This window comes from Trichoplusia ni, chromosome 8 (genome assembly GCF_003590095.1).
Source record: "Trichoplusia ni isolate ovarian cell line Hi5 chromosome 8, tn1, whole genome shotgun sequence".
NCBI lineage: Eukaryota > Metazoa > Arthropoda > Insecta > Lepidoptera > Noctuidae > Trichoplusia > Trichoplusia ni.
Window position 1 is genome coordinate 4531740 of NC_039485.1, and position 20939 is coordinate 4552678.

The 20939-nt window shown below is 32.7% G+C and overlaps 5 protein-coding genes across 6 annotated transcripts; 4 read left to right on the top strand and 1 right to left on the bottom strand.

Annotated features, from left to right (window-relative positions):
• Window positions 1-24: 24 nt before the first annotated feature.
• On the top strand, window positions 25-4743 carry LOC113496961 (solute carrier family 25 member 40-like). Of its 2 annotated transcripts, none has more exons than XM_026876363.1 (9): window positions 25-262; window positions 340-497; window positions 577-739; window positions 2394-2516; window positions 2841-2939; window positions 3095-3201; window positions 3409-3490; window positions 3635-3833; window positions 4549-4743. In XM_026876363.1, exons 1-9 carry the CDS (start codon window positions 172-174, stop codon window positions 4598-4600), a joined length of 1074 nt encoding a protein of 357 aa, XP_026732164.1. In that variant the 5' UTR covers window positions 25-171; the 3' UTR covers window positions 4601-4743. The 2 variants fall into 2 exon arrangements, with proteins under 2 accessions (XP_026732164.1, XP_026732163.1); XM_026876362.1 differs by having other exon boundaries at window positions 27-262; window positions 3626-3833.
• Window positions 4744-5610: 867 nt separating this feature from the next.
• LOC113496962 (U6 snRNA-associated Sm-like protein LSm8) lies at window positions 5611-6043 on the bottom strand. Its single transcript, XM_026876364.1, has one exon. The coding sequence runs from the start codon at window positions 5936-5938 to the stop codon at window positions 5648-5650; it is 291 nt and encodes a 96-aa protein (XP_026732165.1). The 5' UTR covers window positions 5939-6043; the 3' UTR covers window positions 5611-5647.
• A 208-nt stretch (window positions 6044-6251) lies between these two features.
• On the top strand, window positions 6252-7155 carry LOC113496707 (putative peptidyl-tRNA hydrolase PTRHD1). The gene is made up of 2 exons (XM_026876011.1): window positions 6252-6701; window positions 6919-7155. Exons 1-2 carry the CDS (start codon window positions 6513-6515, stop codon window positions 7102-7104), a joined length of 375 nt encoding a protein of 124 aa, XP_026731812.1. The 5' UTR covers window positions 6252-6512; the 3' UTR covers window positions 7105-7155.
• Window positions 7156-9043: 1888 nt separating this feature from the next.
• Window positions 9044-15871, top strand: LOC113496706 (saccharopine dehydrogenase-like oxidoreductase). The gene is made up of 7 exons (XM_026876010.1): window positions 9044-9675; window positions 11854-12041; window positions 12735-12864; window positions 13180-13369; window positions 13583-13961; window positions 14618-14709; window positions 15359-15871. The coding sequence occupies exons 1-7, from the start codon at window positions 9501-9503 to the stop codon at window positions 15459-15461; spliced, it is 1257 nt and encodes a 418-aa protein (XP_026731811.1). The 5' UTR covers window positions 9044-9500; the 3' UTR covers window positions 15462-15871.
• Window positions 15872-16205: 334 nt separating this feature from the next.
• LOC113496575 (vacuolar protein sorting-associated protein 4A-like) lies at window positions 16206-20195 on the top strand. Its single transcript, XM_026875839.1, has 2 exons — window positions 16206-16344; window positions 17612-20195. The coding sequence occupies exon 2, from the start codon at window positions 17633-17635 to the stop codon at window positions 18953-18955; it is 1323 nt and encodes a 440-aa protein (XP_026731640.1). The 5' UTR covers window positions 16206-16344; window positions 17612-17632; the 3' UTR covers window positions 18956-20195.
• Window positions 20196-20939: the final 744 nt, after the last annotated feature.

A 20939-nucleotide genomic window follows, 5' to 3' on the forward strand; every position in this document is an offset into this window, starting at 1 on the left:
TCGCCGCAAGCCTATGGATGTATGTCAAAATCTGACAGATTGTGAATTGAATCGAAAAAAAACATTACGACGGACGGTGGTAGACCTGTAGTGTAAATACAGAGTCAAACCAATTAAGTTTCGTTACGAAACTAAGCCTTATTTCATTTGGTGTAGAAGGAAGCTGATGCCATGATTCGAGAAGATGACCCTCAGTTCCGAATTACTCCATTTCAACAAATGGCATCGGCATGTTCCGGTGCTCTTATAACCTCGTTATTCAGTAAGTTTTCTCAGTGTTTTACGTTGTTTTAGCAGTAATATAGAAGCATGTGTTAACTATTTTGTTTTGTGTTACAGTGACACCACTAGATGTGGTTAAAATAAGACTGCAAGCCCAACAGAAAGCAATGCTTTCGAATAAGTGTTACCTTTATTGCAATGGTCTAATGGAACATTTATGTCCTTGTGGAGACTCGGCATGGATACCCAGACGTGTGCACTTCCACGGCACGATGGTAAATACTAATTTCATACTCACTTTGATTTAATATTTTACCTAAAAGATGGTTTGTCATGTTATTCTCTTGATTTCAGGATGCGTTTGTTAAAATAGCTAAGTTGGAGGGAGTTCCAGCGTTATGGTCCGGTTTAAGTCCCACACTAGTCTTAGCTCTTCCTTGTACAGTTATTTATTTTGTATCATATGATAATCTGAGATATAACTTGAAGACTTATTACAATGCTTTTACTAAAGACGGTAAGTTAATAATTTCCTATTAAATTTCATGTTACACTCCATAAGGTCATATATTGGAATAATCAAATAAATAATTATAACTTCATGCAAAAAAAAAACAAAGCCTTACAATACTGAAATATTATGTGAGCCATAATGACATAATCCATCACTGTGATGCAATAACACATAATTATGAGGCAAATTGTCATAGAAACCATGAAGAATAAAACTCAATAAACATAATATTTATATACACATAACAATGCATTCATATTTCCAGTAGATCTGCTTGACTTTCTCACCTTGACTCCAAGGTCATAACAAACTACTAATCAAATTATCTAATATAAACTGACACATTTGTATGTGTGATAATTTATAAACTGCTTTAGCTATCTGTACTGTAGTATATGATGCTATAAAGCCTATAAATGTCCCTTTCCCGAGATTTTTAATGTCGGATTTCAGTCCAGTGACATTCCGCTCAATTCTTTATTTTACATAATATCATTTTTGCTAGCATCCTAAGCCTAGTAGAAATGTTGCCAACATAATTTTCTTTTAATTTGATTCTAATGCCCAATTTATATTAATAGTAAGATCTTAATTACTGCTGTTTTGTTATTGTAATGTAATGCAATTTGTTAATCATTTTACTTTTGTTGATGAATGGTAGTCTATAAAAGTATTTGTGTATTGCTCCTTACCTTATCTATGTCAAATTCATAACCAACTAACACACACAGCTACCTAATTCATAAATAAATTTTAAATTTCATGGTTTTTTGGTCAGCTGGTAACCAATAAATTTACAAAATCATCACACATCTGCACCTAATATAACAAAAATTGTAAAGAGTGACTAGTGTTTTTGTTTTCCATACAAAATTATTAACTTCCTTGATAGCTGTTTAAATAAATTATCAGAATTACGTTATTTATATTGAAAATATTGCCACCTTTATCAACTTTACAACTGCTTGTCAGTTTTATAAAAACACGTATTTTTTATCAGTATGGGTTCCAGAATATTATGAAAATTTTGCAGTTAACCTATGATCTTCACTAATCTGAAGAAGATTTTATCTATAACCGTAAAAACAAACTGGATTCTTTATTTTGTTATTAAAAAAATGTTTGTTGTTTTCTTATATTTATTTCTTTAAATTATTTGAAGTACTGAAACAATCATTATCATTCTGAAATATTCGCTGTGTTAGAATCTCCTGTCTTTAAATATTATTTTGTTTAAAGCTGGTTTTTAAATACTGTTGCCGTTTCAGAAGAGAAACGCCGCTACGCGCAGTGCTACCCGTCATTAAAACACAATTACAATATCCTGCTTTTAAGTTCATTGTACAGGCACTAATGCCACTAATCCTACTAATATTCCAGAGTTGGCTAGGCAAATGAAGACATACATCTTGTAGATTTGCTATATAAAAATTACTAATACAAAGTAAATATGTAATAATATATTGACTCTTTTCACTTAATCTAGTCATGGCACAAACATTGGAGTTAGCTTTTAGGATAAACCCATGCACCATTGTTTTACAGGCATAAACTGGACTGGATTAAAATGTAGGGTAATCAAGTTATAACAACTTAAAAAGTCATACCCATTTTAACCTTTTTTAATATATGAAATTATAATTTTATTATTCAACAGTGAGTCAGCCAATGTGGATACCATTGATAGCCGGTGCAACAGCTCGAATGACAGCAGTCTCGATTGTCAGTCCCCTAGAACTAATAAGAACGAAAATGCAGTCGAAAAAGTTGACGTATTCAGGTAATTAGCACAATTTTTTAAATCAATAAGCCAGAGAGATCGTCGTTTTAAATATTGGTAAAGGAAATCATTAGCCTAACGACCCTGGAGTTTTTTTTTCCAGCATAGAAAACAGTTAAACTTAGCGTCATTCACAACAAGCAATTTAATAATTCAATATTCTTAAGTCGAAGACAACAATATGTATGATAGAATCTAGAGAAGTGGTTCCCTTAGAAATGTTATGTAAAATGAATTTACATCGTCGACACAGTATACGGCTTACTACGGATGACAAAGTGATACCTAATTTTGAACTAATATTTTAAAAATTACTGTTTGCAGAAATCAGCGTGGCCTTACGCGACGTGGTCAAATTTGAAGGATATAAGGGACTGTTTCGTGGTCTAGGTTCAACTCTATTGAGAGATGTACCATTCTCAGGTAAATACAATAACTTCATATAATTATTCAAATCAGAGTAATAAATATTCACTCAGTCCAATAGTTATTGATTATTTTCTATAGTCACATCACTTGAGTCATCTTTGGATATTAGAATACGAAGCAGTTAATTAATACAGTTATAATTATTTCAGGTATATACTGGACGACATTTGAGTCAACAAAGAAAGCATTCGACAAACCCGATTCAGAAAAGAACTCATTTTTATTTAACTTTTTCTGTGGATCAATTGCTGGCAGTGTAAGTTAATCAATATTTTGAATTCCACAATGACATAATCCCCCTAATATTAAATTGCTTATTCATTCTCTACTATCATAAATAAAGCATTTGTTACTAGGCCTTTAATAAAATCAGTTATACAACTATTTTTGGATTATCTCAACTAATATGGGGTGATAACTGATAAGATTGATAAAGTTCCTTACAAACAATCTTTTCTTTCAGATCGCAGCATTGGTAACATTGCCTTTTGACGTTGTAAAAACACATCAGCAGATAGAATTAGGCGAAAAGGAAATTTACATAGGTTGGCAACATTTTGTATCATAGACATGTAGATAATTATTTATTATTTTTTATGTACAAAAGAAAAATATTATTGATACTTGTTTCTAGATAACTGTATTTATCCTTGTTTTTGTTGATGTGGTTACTGTTTCAGATGGTAAAGTCCAACAGAGAGCCTCGAACATGAAGGAAATAGCACGACAAATATACATGAACCATGGTTTCAGAGGTTTATTCACGGGATTATTACCTAGGATATTCAAAGTGGCACCAGCCTGTGCCATTATGATAGCAACATTCGAATATGGCAAACAATTCTTCCAAACATACAACACACAAAAATATAAGGAGAAAATGCAAAGGTATGTGATACAGCAATGAATGTTTGTTACCATTGTTTAATGGCTATCATTTGAAGAAATGTATTATTTTGGTTTTCAAACTTATGGTCAACTAAATTCGGCAGAAAATGAATGCACACAATACAATTCATAGTATAAATGTACTTAAAAAAAATGTTTTGTTTTGGGGACAACACAATATGTTGTCAACTCTTCAACCAGAAAAACTGTAATATTATTTAAAAAGATATATAAATATGGTTATGTCTGGGCTTCGTCTTTCTTTCATAGATAAATATTATTTTCAGTAAAGGAATAAATGTTGTAATAATAAAACGAGAAGAATAGTTGGAGATGTTAATGTTTAAGGTATTTGAGAAATAATATTGAAAATATAGTAATATTTGCTATGTAATATATCCTACCGAAATTAAATTGTAATATGTAATGTAAAAAGTATTTGTATCTAAAACTGTAACAGTAGATTTTGTCATGTTGCAATTCAGATTATTTGTAGCCTCAGTTTAAGAATGTTGGTTTATAGACCACTCTGTACTATGTAGGGTAGGCTGTTCAATTTGTAAATTTTTTTGTTGTTCAACTCTCCAACTTCCACACCAACTTGCCCTACTCTAAGAGAGATAGTAAGGAAAGTTGAAAAATTATAGATTTAAATTAGGTACTAATTCATTTACGAGGAGTATTTCCTTATTTATTTTTTGTTTGTCTTTTTCAGGCCTCAAGAAATTGTATTGGTGCAACAGACCAGTAATAGTGATTACTCATAATGTGTAAAGGGAGAACAACATAGTTTTACTAGTAATTGATTATGTTTATGTGATAGAACTGTAATACAGATAAATAAGTATTTATGGCTGTTCATAATGTTAGTTACCAAAAACATAAAATTACAAAAAAACATCATATCAAAGATAAATTTATATGTACAACTTAAATGTTTTAAATATTTCAAGGTTAATATTAGCATTAGGGATGACCAGTCTTTTGGGATTTTTAATATAAATGTTACTTTGGCTTGACATGTTAAAGTCAATGCTGGTGGTCAAAGATTTGAAAAAAAAATAATACTGCTGCAGATGCTTTAGTAAAATATGTGCTGGCTAATTGCCAATGCTTGTCCCAACATAGGGGCCATACATTTTCTAGATGTTGCTCAAGCAGCTCATGAATTTGGCCTTATAGCTCACAGCTAAAAACAATTAACAATTGTTACATCAAGTACATACATGAATGACAATACGCTTTTAGTGTATCTACAAGACAAAGCTATTTAGTTAGCTCAACACAAACCAAGAGTTTTTGATGTTTATATATTTTTTTATGATTTTATTGTTTTTATTATCTGTATAATTGGAATTTGTGTATATAGGACGAAATTAATTTGTTTGTAAATACTTTACTGATGAATTTGTAAATAGTATAAAATAAAAAGCTTATGTTATTATTTAGTTTTGTTTTTTTTATCTCGCTCATCTATGCATAGTTGATTTTTAATATATAGTCAATATCTTTGGTTGAGCTTGATTTTTCAGTAATTTGTTAATTAACAATTTTGAATTGATGCAAGTTAAAGCTCTGCTTTTAGCTAATAAAAAAATGGACTTAAAATTGCCTTCTTGCTTTAGTAAGTATATCATAAGATGCAGCCGTCTCTAACAGAAATATATTCATAAGTAGGATGCATTATTTCTTACATTCAAATTATAACTTCTTTTAGGTTATTGAATAAACAATACAAGCAATAAATTTTAATACATGGAAAAGAAAACTCAAGTTGTACATAAGACTTATTTATTACATATCCTTAAAATTAGTTAATGTACAATCGATCCCAACGGTTCGGCTTTTATGTTTCCAAGGTCCAGTCTGCTATCAATCGACTCGTCTATTTGACCAACAATCGCTACATTGTCGCCGCGTATTATATGCAGTCCTAGAACCACCTGCGCCACACCAGTTGACGAAGAAAACACTCTCTCGTGAGACTCGTCCAATATTATATTTATAGTTTGATCAAAACCTTTTAAAGTTCCAATAAAATTCCGACCATCTGAAGTTATCACTGACACTGTTTGATTCACATAGTTTTCTAGTCCCGAAGCCATTGCTTCATAGGTTTTTGGTTAGAAAACGTAAAAGTAGAAGACGAAATAATAATATTGAAAATTTAAACGTTTTCTTTAGAAAAACGACAGTATTTGTAAGACTCGCGTATCAAGCTTTTCAATTTAACAACAACATGCTCCTGTCAAGAATTTTGGAAGTGTCATAGATAATTAAGTTTTTTCATGATGGCAACATAAACCCACAGACGTAAAACTAACACAGCTCAACGTGTTTTGCGAGTTCAATAAAGATTGCAGAATGAAACATAGTCCATTGACACTGACAGCACTTTTGGCAGTATCGTATTATGTATTTGTCAATCAGTGTCATAAATGTCACAATTACTGTTTTTAGTGTTGACTTTTGAGTCGGTCAAATTTAAATAAATGATTTATTGTGTTAATTAATTTACTATGACATCAATAGTTAAGCCTTAAATATACTTAGTTCCAAGGATACAGTTAACTTTAGACATTTAATGCAACAGTACCTATATAAACAATATCTATATAATAATTCCATATTGGAACTTAACCTAACCCGAGAGCTAACTATAAAATATAGCGTTATAAAATGTCTAACACAATAGTTCAATACATTTTGTTGAGAACGGATTTGTTAAAGGAGCTAGGATGGTCGATAGGCTCAGTGGTAGCTCAGGCTTGCCATGCATCAACAGCTGTTCTACATTTATACAAAGATGATGAACACACTATACAATACTTGAGTGATATGGATAATATGCACAAAGTTGTTTTAGAGGTAAGGAGTAGATAAAGGTTAGAAAATATGGTTCTTGATAGTTGCAAGATTTTAAGAATGGATTTATTTATTTACAATTGACTTCAGTCAACTTTCTTTATTTTCTAAGTAAGGAACCCCTTCAGTCAATCTAATATTTTGATGTACATCAATTTTTTTCAGCCTCAATGACAATAAAACAAATGATTATTGTAATTTGATAATTTTGTGTTTTCAGGTACCAAATGAGGAATCATTGAAGAAAGTAGCTGAAAAATTAAAAGAGAATTCAATATCACATAAATTATGGATAGAACAACCAGAAAATATTCCCACATGTTTAGCAATGAAGCCTTATCCAAAAGATGAGGTCAAAAAGTTTGTGGGAAAATTTAAATTGTTGAAACTGCAAATCAATTCTTGAATGTTTCTGTAAAAGTGTGTAAAGTAAATTATAAATATCTATTGTTTAAAATTGTCCTTTTTACCTTACCCTAGGTACGGAATAGCTTTTTATTTAATCTTGTATGATTGTTTAATCAAAATCTAATAACACATCACAAGTCATTTTTGTCATTTATATTTTACTACTTTTATAATTAAGCTTTGGTTAAATTGTATATGACTACAAGACAAGACAGATGTGCTAGTAGCTACTCTGTTTAAAAGTATACACGGTGATTTTTTAGTAGTCTTACAAAAGCAGCCCAGTGCATGTATCCGACGTAAAATACCCCTAGGCGCGATTTTTTTTTTTTATCATCAACTAAGATAATAAGTACGAAGAAAATTAAACAAGAGAAATCTGAAATATACTCTTAAAAATGATAAAATTGCCGCCGCCCGGGCCCCTCACCATTGTTACAAGGCTCGGACCGCGCTCGCAACACAGCTCACACAGCTCTGTTTCTAAAAAACTAAGAATTGCATCATAATATTGAATAAAAATTGCATTTAATTTTTTTTCAAATCTCATAAATAACTATTTTTTTTCATGAACGTGGTCTAGTCATTGGATACATGAACTGGGCTGCTTTTGTAAGACGACTAAAAAACCACGGTGTATGTGAAAACTACTATTTTTCAACTTGAGCATAGTAGTAAACTAAAAAACAGCTGCCACAGCAGGTACTCTTAACATGGGGCCTCCTACAAGGTGATTACCATATTAAACCGTTAATCAGCCTTTCAGAATTTGATGTTGATTACACCCAAAGTTTGTAATATTATTGATATTAAGAAATAAATGTTAATTAATAAGGATGACTGCCTTGAAAGGAAAAGTAAATAAATCTGTCTAAGTGCAACAACATAAGACAAATGAATGTTAGTAAAAAGTGAAGGTGATGTTTTTATGCATAAATTAAGAATTTTGCTGCAGTAGACTTCTCTAAATAATTCAAAATTACTTTCGTAATTACAACATAAGCGTGAATTACAGGTGCAACACATTAATAACGCTCTCTTTCATTTAATTAATTGTTATGCAAGCAAAAAAATTGTAGAAGTGTAACAGTGTTCGTGTCTGTAAATGGCGTTCCTACATATTGGTAAAGTATTTTTTTTTATAAAAAAAATTCTCTGAGTTTGCGCTTTTTCGCTTTGGAATAAGCTATGAAAATCGGTCAAGCGACTCGCAACACTCTGGAAATAGGCCAGAGAGAAAAAAATAAGAATACCTACATTATAGGTACCTACACACAAATATTTTCGGGATCCGTTTTTGTTTCACCCGAAATAAAATCATTCTAAGACAGGAATCTATTGTTAACGACGTGAAGCGACAGTAAGGTAAGTAGGTACAACGTAATGAGGTGTCAGACATGCTACATTAATACTAAATTCTAGGCACAAACTATGCCGCATCGCGTCGCTTCGGTTACTAAGTAGGTACGTTACCTTACAAATTCTTGCGGCATCAACAATCATAATAAATATTACATGCAATTGTTTTTAACATAATAACAATTCAAGGTGCCCAATTTTGTAATTATATCATGGTACGGTAATTGTTCGTAATTACCGAGCCCGCTTATCATACCTGGCCTAATTTACCGTCACCTGCAATAGTTTTATTGCAAAATCTAAAAAGGAGACAATTCTAATAAACCTTAATTTATGTAGGTATTAACAATATGGAACCGAATTCCTTACATTAGGCAGTTATGATTTGTATTAGATAATTTAATAAGATAAATTCAAATTGAATTTAAACTGTCACAGAAATAGGAAAAGCCTACCTACATTACCTATCGGCGTTGCCTTAGAACTTAAAAAAGGACTTGTTTTCAGTAAAAAAATCCAATGTCTCGTAATCTCCAATCCAATCCAATCTCTTTTCCACTCAATATTATTAAAGAAACATAAAACAATTTTTACAGCAGCTCGACTCGAGTTTATTCAAAGCAAACAGGATTTAAAGAAAGAACCTTTCTATCGGATCAACTGCTCAACACGCACCCCTCCTCCGTCGTAATTTAGCTGTAACACTAACTGTCCCTACTTTACATAATAAACTTATAAGAGAGACACGCGTTGTCTTATTAAGATTTTAAAATTGAAATAACTCAAAACGCAAACATCATTAACATCACCCAAAAACCTGTTCCACATAGTACTAAAATGTATGTAAGGCCAGAAGCCGGCAGCATACGAACGCGCATTATTTGGAAGCAAGTCATTGAAACTGAGCGTCCGCTACACTACAACAATAAATAAATAAAATAAAATTGTGACCGGGCAGTGAAAACGAACTAAGGAAGACCCAAAACACGATATAGTGGCAGAAAAAAAAAAACATTGAGTGTTATTTTTTAAATAATGACGAACAGAAGTTTGGATATCGTGGTGTTGGGAGCGACTGGTTATACGGGAAAATTTGTAGTGAAATATCTGGCGAATTTAACAAAAGAAAAATATTGGGATGTGACATGGGGCATATCGGGTCGCTCTAAGCAAAAAATTGAAAAATTACTTGCAGAGCTCAACAATACTGGTAAGAATTTTTGTATGTTTTTTTATGACCGCAAAAAAAAACAATATTAACACAAAAAAAAACTATTAAAACAAATCATAAGATGTTTTTGATTAGGCAGATACTTTTCATCCTTGAATATTAAAATGAGGAAACAAAATCCGCTGCTATTAATATTCAGAACGTGTCAAATATTTTAAGGTCGAGGTGAATGTAAAATATTATACTTTTAGGGTTCGACTTACTCAGTGTAAGGTTGACTTATAATTAAGTACTGATTTGATGGTTTCGCTAGTAACTTATGACTTTTATGAGTCTGTATGTTTGGCCCACTTATATAATCCAGGGTGTAATCAGTTCGATTGTTGGTAGGTCACAATATCTATATGTATTTTTACAATCAATGTATTTAATATTGTATTAGACACATATAAAAAAATCTTACTGGAAATAATATTTATTTATGAGTTACGCAAATAATAATTAAGTCCATCCGATAACATGCAGTATGTGTATTAACTTATCAATATTATTACTTGTCGGGCCGCTGCGTACTGCGTGGCCCTCATTTATTTGGGTTAAGTCTGAAACTGTTACAATGAGCTGAGGTTAAAATATCTGTATTTTTAATTAACTCCTATTAACCACATATTTATATTTAACTGCTACTATACATATATTATGTGTCTAACTACCTGTCTAACCTCTCAAACGGCTTGACTGATTTGAATGTTTTGTTTTACGCCTCTGGGTGACATGCTGGATAGTTTAGCTTATTCTGGCAGGTCGAAGTTAGCTAGGTAAACTAGTACCTATCAAATATTGCTTCTTTTGTGTGAAGTCCGTCCAAAGGTTGTATGCAAAAGATCGATCTTAGCGTGCAGAGCTCCTATTTTGGCACCCTGAAATTTGTCTGTTTAACGTTACTCATGTGGTGTGGTGTGCAATAAAAAATATTCTCAATATCTTTCTAATAATGCCCAAAATCGCCAGAAAGCTTTGCAAATGTATCTACACACAAAAAACTTCTTGAAAAATAAATCTACCAGTCCAACATCCTGCGCCAGGGCATTGATCTCAACATAAGTATAGGTATTTGGTTTCTTGAAAAAATCCGCAATTAGAATCGCACCCACGATTGTAGTCATCGAAATCATACAAAGGCGTTTAGTCTGACTTGTATTTACCAAAAAAGAACATAGGCCTTTTTAATATTTAGTATATTTAAATTTCGTTAGGTGACAATATAACACCTTGTTGTTAATAGACACTCGAGATTTATTACTTTATTTATCTATCATGAATACTTAGATCCTGCTGCTCGGCTAAAGGTTTTCCTTATATTAATATCAGCTCGGGCCGTAATTAATAAAGCGAGTACAGTCAGCAACAAAAGTTACGTAAATGTTTACCTAATCTAATTCTACAAGCTCTTTTTGCTGTTACTACCTGACGTACCTACGATTAAAAAAACATGTTTTAAAATTTACAGGCACGGTACATACATTGCCTAATTCTAATTATTTTTTGTCTATTTGAAGGGCGTAAAAGTTCCCATAAAATTTGACGGTTATATTTAAGATTAATTAAAACAGCCAATGTCGACTGTTGCGTTGTCTGTCAGACTGTCAATCAAAGCAAAGCAAGATATTCATGATAACACTTGCTTCATAAGTTCATAACACCTTCATTTTATTCGTAAGTACCTCTTCATTTAAAACCCTTTCTAAAATGTAAATCAAGGTATTCTATTATCAAATCTTTTAATTTTGTATAACAGTAATTGGTTCATTAAAGGACTAGCTGCTGGTTACCGCGCTTGTAACAGGCTCACTGGTAACAAGGATGTTACCAAATCTTTGGTTACACCTTAAAAATGTACTGAACAAAACATACAAAAAAATTAACACCCTCAATCGACAACACAACTTGTTAATGGCTAGACCGATCCTTTTTAAACATGTCTAAGAGCACATGCATATAATTTGGTTTAAAACAAAACAACCTGAATTGTAATTGCTCAATCCGTTCGGGAACTCTGATTCCACAGACAGACATTTCAAACTTATAACACCCCTCTTTTTGCGTCGGGATATACTAAGCGTTTATGAGACGTTTTGGTTCCACTCTGAAGATTTAGCTAGTGATAAAGTTTTTGATTTTGTAATCTGTATATTTAGCCAGTATTTTCAATTTCAGGCTTAGATTTGAAAAACATTCCTATAATGGAGTGCGACGTTGAAAATGAAGAGTCTTTAAAGAAAGTTCTGCAAGCTGCCAAAGTAGTCATCAATTGTACTGGCCCTCATTGTACCATGAGTCCACCAATCGTGAGGAATTGTATCGAAGCGGGAACACACTATCTTGATTTATCAGCAGAAATTTTCGTAAGTATTCATGTATGTGTTCTTACCGAACTGGTCACTCGCGGCTCACGAGAAAGATGAGTGGAAGAAAAGTTAGTAATAAAAAATCGTGTGTACAGTTACCTTATGACCTATGATGATCAAGTATGTCTGAATGGGTCATGACCTATCTACCAAAATGTAACGAAACTGTAATTATACTCGAAATTTGAATTTGGGCTAAGTATAGTTTCTGCCATCCATTAACCCAGTAACTAGTAGGTTAATACCTACTAGGTTTTTGACTAATAGAAGAACTCATTACTGACAAATGATGATACCAAGATAAATCGTATGCCTACTTATTAAAAAAAATATTTGAGCAATAACTTTTATACATGTACTCACTTAACGTAAATGAATCGAATATAAAATTAGCTTGAGTCAGTTTAAAATTTAAACTTTACACTGGAATTCGCTGAGGCCTTCTAAAAAAATATTGCAAAATACTAGTAGGCATATGCTTTCAACGAAGAATTCGCAACATAACACATGTAATTTACACATTTTTTTAAATAAGTATTTGCCTAGTTTTTTTTCGCACACGTTGAACAAAAGCATTATAGGCATATAGCCACAATTAGCGACCAAGTAATACCTAAATCACTCTTTAAAAAAAGTGAGAGTCTTAAACGAAATTCCTCATGTTTCTAACACAGAATTATTATTCAACAGCATATACTGAAACTGACTCAAGACTACCACAAGGCGGCTGAGGACGCGGGTGTGTTAGTTATCCCGGCTTGTGGACTTACAGCTCTACCTTCGGAAATTGGCATGATATATCTACATAGACTATTTAAAGGTAAAATATTTTAGTAATATTGTACTTTTCGAATACTTTGATACAAGGCCTGCCGCCTGAGGACATAATGTTAGACGGGAACAACTCTATGTATTGAACAATGAGTGGCGTAATGCCAAATATAATCAATAGGTAATCAGTTTGTATCGTATTGCTATTGTTGCCTGTTATACTGACTCACCAAAACACTAAGTAGCCGAAAATGAGTTTTTCCTAGTCTATTTAGTTCATTATTGGATTTTGCGCATTTTTTATTTGTTTTTAGAGCTGAATTGATTGCTAAAGACCAGTTTTCAAACTTTTCTCATTTTCCAGGTACGCTACACACAGTCGAATGCCACGTTGCAATATTAATGCCCAAGCGATCTTACATTCCCGGTCGAGCTTTACTGCATAGCGGAACGTGGACATCACTTGTTCACGTTTTGGACACTTTTAAGGAACATGAGGCTCTGTTCCGCGAGATGTATCCACCCTTGGAGCCAGAGCCCGCAGAAATGAAAAGGTACTGTTTAAATTAATTGAAAATTTATACGTATAAAGTTGAAAGTATTTAGTAGATTTTTTTATGATTTTTCCGACTAACAAAGTATTTCTCGAAGACCAAACAACACCGATCAAGTTTGGGAACCAGTAGGGATCTATTATTTAGCAGCATGGAAACGACGTGGCTTTCCAGCCACCATTATTGTATTAACGACTGTTAAATTTATTGCAGGTCATTCTTTCATCGGTTCAACGGGAAAACCTGGTTTCCATATCCAGGCTGCGAATCAAATGTAGCCGAGATGTCCCAAAGATATTTACTCGAGAAAACTCAAAAGAAACCAGCTCACTACAAGGTTTACACAACGCTACCCTTCCATATGTTCATAGTCATTCCGTTTATGTTCTTATACTATTTGTTGAGTTCCTTCGGATGGTTCAGAAAACTCTTGATCAACTATCCCAGGGTATTTACACTTGGTTATGCGTCAGAAAAAGGACCTACGGAGCAAATGAGAAAAGACACGAAATACTACTTCCAGTTCAACGGGAAGGGATGGGATTTGGATGCAGATTTGACATCAAAACCGACGAAGTCTTTATCTGTTAAGGTAAGAATGTCGATGTGCATTTTTTTAATCACCAATAGTTAGTTAATGAGAGAGGCCGCAAAAAGTTTACGTGACGCACGTATTACGAAAACAAAACTGGTTAGGCCTTTTTACACTCAAATTAGCGTGTTAGTTTTTACAGTTCTTATTTATAGCAATAAATACCGTCAACGACAGCCTATCAATTAAATATTGAATGTCCCATATTTAATGTGTGACCAAATTTATTATTAAAGTCATCCGCCAGATTTTAGGTACTGAGTTAAGGGTGAAATTAGGTACATCATTTTGATTCAAAATGTGCGTATAAATTCGTCTGCATGACGCTTATATAACATTTAAAATACCATTCTTAAACAAAGAAATTATGTATCCATAAACCTGATTACCAGCGTGTAAGCAGGTAATTGCAAATAACATGTTTGCTTTAAAAAAAAACAATCACTATGATTATTGTTTTTTTTTGTGCACCGTACTATTTTTTTCTACCACCCATTTACAACTAGATATAACTAGTTGACCTTAGTACCTAATGGCCTTTAACACAGCAAACTTCAATGGCATTGTGTTTATTATGCCTTAATAATTATAATATTTTCTCAAGCTTAACTTCAATTAGATAAATTACATTGTTAACTGCGTTTTTATGTTTACAGATCTCTGGCAGTGATCCGGGATATGAGACAACTGCAATAGCAATAGTTATGAGTGCCATTACAGTTTTGAAAGAGAGTTCCAACATGCCGAAGTGAGATTCTATCTTTATTTATAAGTTTTTAACGTTTTGAATGCTACAGTCAGGGTTATATGACAGACTTTTAAAAGCTTATTAAAAAGTCAATCCTGCTGTTACGATAACAACCCACATGCTATTGTAAAGAATAATAACTAATCTTCGTATGTTTCGTTAATTCGAAATCGTGAGTTGAGGACTTTGCTTGCCATTATGACTTTGAAGGAACCTTGAAAATCCTCAAAGGGTAATAACCCTTTGACCTTTTTCATGCTTACCTACGTCCAAGTCGATAATTTTTAAACCCTAACTAAACGAGAGGACCGCTTGTGAGAAACAACTTGTTGATGTGAGGGCAAATAATATATGTACTATAATTTCGGTATAAGGTTCAGGTACTGGAGAACGTATGCGACTTGCATGTGCCCAGTTTATTTAATTCGAAAGTCAAAACTACTGGTCGAATGTAGATTTTTAAATTTCGACCATTCCGCAAACTGGAATGGCAACGTTTAATTTTATCTTACAACCTTGAAGCAACATCCAATTATATATTTTTAATATAGCGTAATAGTGCGTAGGTATAAACCTGCTTAAAAAATACTTTTAGTTTAATAATAATAGTTCATTAGGTTTAAAAAGATTTTTTTTTCATTTGTTTCAGAGGTGGAGTATTAACACCTGGCGCTGCTTTCTTTAGAACCGATATTGTTGATAGGTTAATGCATGATGATTTTACGTTTGAAGTTTTGGAGAGTACTAAATGATTTTGAGTAACTAGCTAGCTAATTGCTTATTATTTATTAAAATTGTTATTTTATACTGAGGGTTCGGAAACATATCAGGCGTAAGTCATTTTGTCACATAGTATTGCTAAGTTTAAGGAACTGAAGTACTCAGCTAGAAATAAGTGGATGCAAAATAAGGTAAGATTTTCATAAGGCTACAACAACCTACCTAAATAAATATAAAATAGCTTTTCTATGTTAAAAGGTGTTAAATACGTAAGAGATTATTGTACAATCAAATCTGTAAAAAACAATAATTACTTAAGAAGTTTACACAAATGCTCTGTATGTATGTACATGAAAACTTTAATTACCTATGTTATTAAAATGAGAAACTGTGTTTCACAAAATCGTTTTTTATTGTACCTTGCCTTTATCTATCCATCCAGCCCAAAAAAGCGCGATTAATATTTTTCTTCAAATAAGTTATTTTGAAAATGCCTTATTTTAATGCTTTCAAAATCTAAATATCGTTTGGCAAAAATTACTAATTTTAAAGTCTATAGTTCAAGCGAAGTCCGATCATTATTATCTGTAGCATCCATGGAACTATTCTGCAAACAATGTACTTGTAAAATAGTGTTATTAAAATTTGAATAAAACTATTATAATTCGAAACAAAACATGTAATGAATAGCAATAAAAGTAAATCTTTAAATTATTACTCTTTGATGAGATAAAATATTATGAGGTTGATTTTAATTTTCAGCGTGGCAATACTTACCAAGATGTCAATTTGTGAGTGACTAACAAGGATTTGTCTTTACTCCTGGTATTAAAAGTTTCGTCGCAATTTTGTCATTAAGGGTGGATAATTATAAAGTATTTCTTAATTCTAAGCGAGATTAAACTTCTGTGGATGGTAAGTACCCGTTTTAACGTATTCAAGTTTGGTATTTCACCTGATTTTCGTGGTACTTTTGTAAGTGATCTCATTGAACTAAAATTCGTCATTGGGCAAAGCCAAACAACTTAATGTGGAACCCAATTAGTTTTCTGCTAGCCAGTTTAATTAATGCCTAGTGAACTCTGTAAAGTGAAGATACAATCGTCAATTCAAATGATATGGTAATGTTGGGCAACACTCCTAACATTGTGTACAAATATTATTTTTTTAACTTTTTTCCTTCTTGTTGTCGTTGCATTCTTACACATAAGGCGAAGCCGTTCCTAACAATAGAATGCTCAAATACACATGTATAAGTGTGTTATTAGTAGTTTTTGGTGATATATGCTTATTATTACTGCTTATTAAAGAAAGTATTGTTAATTATTATGAGTATGCAAATTGCTTGTGGATTTGGTTCATGACCACTCATCATTCGCTACTGATTGTAGAACACCTGAGTGTGTAGATAAATCACAAATGTGATAAAAGGGCAATTAAAAAAATGTTTATATGAAGCAACTTTTGAGCTGCATCATACCTATATCGTTTTTAGGTCATGCCCAAACCTGCTTTTTAAGTTGACCATATAATGGCCTTAAGGCAGATATCAAATTGTTGATACATTTTGTTGACCTCACATCTACTATATCCATATAATGCAATTGAATATGTTCGTGAAACTGGTGTGTAGTCAATTGATGTAGACATTATTTGTTAGATCTGCCTTAAAAACATTATTGCAACTACTGGTTTAGTTGCTTAAAAAAAGGTTAACAATCTTATTGTCTTTACAAACAAACACATAACACACATACTTAGTTGTTTATTTAAACTGGTTTTGATTGTATTTTTTGTAACTGTTTCTTTTTAAACAACAAGGCATATAAGATTGTCTACCTTTTTAAGTACCTTAACCAATGCCGTAAAGTTCAGAACCTTGTGAAGCTGCATAGGCTAATTTATAAATAAAATAACAAAACTGATCTTCACCCTCACTTTTTTTGTTATCTTATGGTTTCCCTTTTAGCTAGAACTACTTGTAAAAGGATAAAGAATGCAAGTTGTGTTGTTGTTCTGAGTACTGATTGAGTCTTCTGAGTTCTGACGGCACAGATAGCCGAGTGGTTGAGGTCTTCACACCAAACCCACTACCCCAGCAACACAAGGATTAATATCCTTACTGCAGCCTATCAAAAGTAATTTTTCAAATCTCTAACTCCTCAATGTAATTCATTTCCAGGTAAAATATCAATAAAGAAAAATGACATCATCTAACACTTTGCAAAAGGCTATAGACCTCGTAACGAAAGCAACAGAAGAGGACAAGAACAAGAACTATGAAGAAGCTCTACGTCTCTATGAGCATGGAGTAGAATACTTCCTTCATGCTGTCAAATATGAAGCTCAGGGTGAACGAGCCAAGGAAAGTATAAGAGCTAAATGTTTGCAGTACCTAGACAGAGCAGAAAAACTTAAAGAGTATCTCAAAAAAGACAGCAAGAAGAAACCTGTGAAAGATGGAGAGTCAAACTCCAAGAGTGAAGACAAAAAGAGTGACAGTGACAGTGACTCTGATAACCCAGAGAAGAAGAAACTGCAAGGCAAGCTTGAGGGAGCTATTGTTGTTGAGAAACCTCATGTCAAGTGGAGCGATGTTGCCGGTTTGGAGGCTGCCAAAGAAGCTCTGAAGGAAGCAGTCATCCTCCCAATCAAATTCCCTCACCTATTCACAGGTAAAAGGATACCCTGGAAGGGAATCCTTTTGTTTGGACCACCTGGTACTGGTAAATCTTACCTAGCTAAAGCAGTTGCCACTGAAGCAAATAACTCCACATTTTTCTCAGTCTCATCATCTGATCTTGTTTCAAAGTGGCTTGGTGAGTCTGAGAAGTTAGTAAAGAATTTGTTTGAGTTAGCTCGTCAACACAAGCCAAGTATCATATTTATTGATGAAGTAGATTCTCTTTGCTCATCTCGTTCAGACAATGAGTCGGAATCGGCTCGTCGAATCAAGACCGAGTTTCTGGTTCAAATGCAAGGTGTGGGTAATGACATGGATGGTATTTTAGTTCTTGGGGCTACGAATATCCCGTGGGTACTCGACGCCGCCATCAGAAGACGTTTCGAGAAGCGTATTTATATAGCTCTACCAGAAGAACATGCAAGATTGGATATGTTTAAATTGCATCTGGGTAATACGCGACACCAACTGACTGAGCAGGATTTGAAGGTACTTGCTGCTAAAACTGAGGGATACTCAGGTGCTGATATATGTATTGTGGTGCGGGATGCCTTGATGCAGCCTGTACGTAAGGTGCAGTCTGCTACACACTTCAAGAGGGTTTCTGGACCTAGTCCTACAGATCCTAATATTACTGTAAATGATCTCTTAACCCCATGCTCTCCTGGGGACCCAGGTGCAATGGAGATGACTTGGATGGATGTACCAGGCGACAAACTTAACGAGCCTCCAGTAACAATGTCTGATATGCTTCGGTCCCTAGCAATATCCAAACCTACCGTTAATGATGAGGACATGACTAGACTAACCAAGTTCATGGAAGACTTTGGTCAGGAAGGATAGGTTCGATGCATTTTACATATACAAATACAAGATTTTATTGGCTGTATTGTATTAGAGTTTAATCACAGTGCCTAATGTGTTGCAAATGTGGTCTTTTTATTTTTATAACATTTTCAATCTAGATTAGACCACTTGTATTATTGTATACATATTTCACAATTGTTAATTGATGTTCAAATGTATCACAAATATTTAGCTAAATATTTTCCACTGCACCATACAATGTATTATGGATTAAAAATTGTATGTGATGTTACAGCTTCAATATTAATTAATTCAGATAATAACTAGGTTTAAATGATTCGGCTAATCCGCATTTTTCACGCAATAAATTAGTACTTATAGATTGTTTAGGATATTTTATAAGATACTGGTCCACATTAGATTAAATAAATTGTGAATTGTTATACATATGTACCTTCAGATTATATTGTTGTGGCGTAAACAGAAATATTACAATGTTCTAGAATAAGCAGTGTTTATTACTTAGACACTGATGTACCACGCTTTTACATGTGCTTGTAAACTTCGAATTTGAATATTTTATTCAATTAAAATAAGATAAGCATCAGCGTGTTAGATAGGTAGAATTAATTCATTTTGTTACATAATAAATATATACAAAACGATTATTAACAGTTTGGCAATTATTAAAGTCCCAAATTTTGTCATATTTCATTATACATACGTATATTTAGAGTTTTAAGATGTAATATGAACAAACGATTAATTTCCGTTACTTTGGCGATTCAATGAAGTAAGGTAAAGTATACTCCCTTAATAAAGATAAACAGTCATGTCGTGTCTTTTTAGACAAGAACTTTTTGAAAAACGAACAAAATATTTAGTGGTAAATTGGATTCAATGGTAAGTAATAATAATAAAATGGTTTTATAAAATAGTTGAGTTGCTCTAGACAAAAAGACACCAACTTTTTTAAAGTACCTATTTAATCAAATGGAGTATATTAAAAATAAAAGTTTTGTATTCTGCAAATGTTCTAATTAAATTGAAAATTATGGTATTAGTCTCGCATTTTGTTGATGAAATACTTTCGAATTATGTACATATTGTCTCAAGTTATGTTAGTTTCACATAGAAGTTAAAAGTATTTTTTATTTTGCACATTACCTTTATATTCGATTACTATTGTTTAATTTTGGCCTTAGTGTAACAATTTTTTCGTTCTTATGTATATTATAAAAATAAGTGATTACTGATTACATATTATAATGTTCTATAGTATTGTAGTGTTATTTACTGCCTGATATTCTAAAGTGAAATAAAACGGGGTATTACAAATGAAACTTTATTTACATTAACTTATAATATTTACATACAACTATCACGATATCTTTACGCAAATAATTTTAATAGCTATAATTATTAACAGACTAAACGGCTTGTTCCAACACGATGTATTTACTTCTGGAAAGAAAAGAATAATACATTTTAGACAGCACTTTTTTAATAACTAATTCAATTTAAACAAGATACTAGCTGAAATCATTTTTACACTCAGTAAATTGCGAGTATAGCTCTGCAATAAATAACTCCGTTGAACACTTTTATACGCAGAAAATAATATGGGAAACTATTTTGATGAGCAAAACCATGATTCGCTTCGGGTTCTGGTCTTTATTAAATAAAGACATTGCTCATTGCGACAAAGTATCATAATAAGAAGAAAGCAGATTAATAAAACGAGCCAACATTGTCTATCAGAACCACTTACAAGAAATAGGTAGGTAAGTAGGTCCAATACTTTATCTGATTAAATTATATTTTTTACCTATAATAACAGTTCTTTCCCTCCGATGTGTTCCTATTGTGGCGACACATTTTAGTTTCATGCGCTGTTTAGTTGGTGCTCTCAAACCGAGCGTGGACACAAGCAGCCCTTGCGATGCTGGCTTCGCACCGAATGCAATTAGCCATGATCTGTCAGTGATCTGAAAAAAAAAATGAACAGGTGAAAAATAAA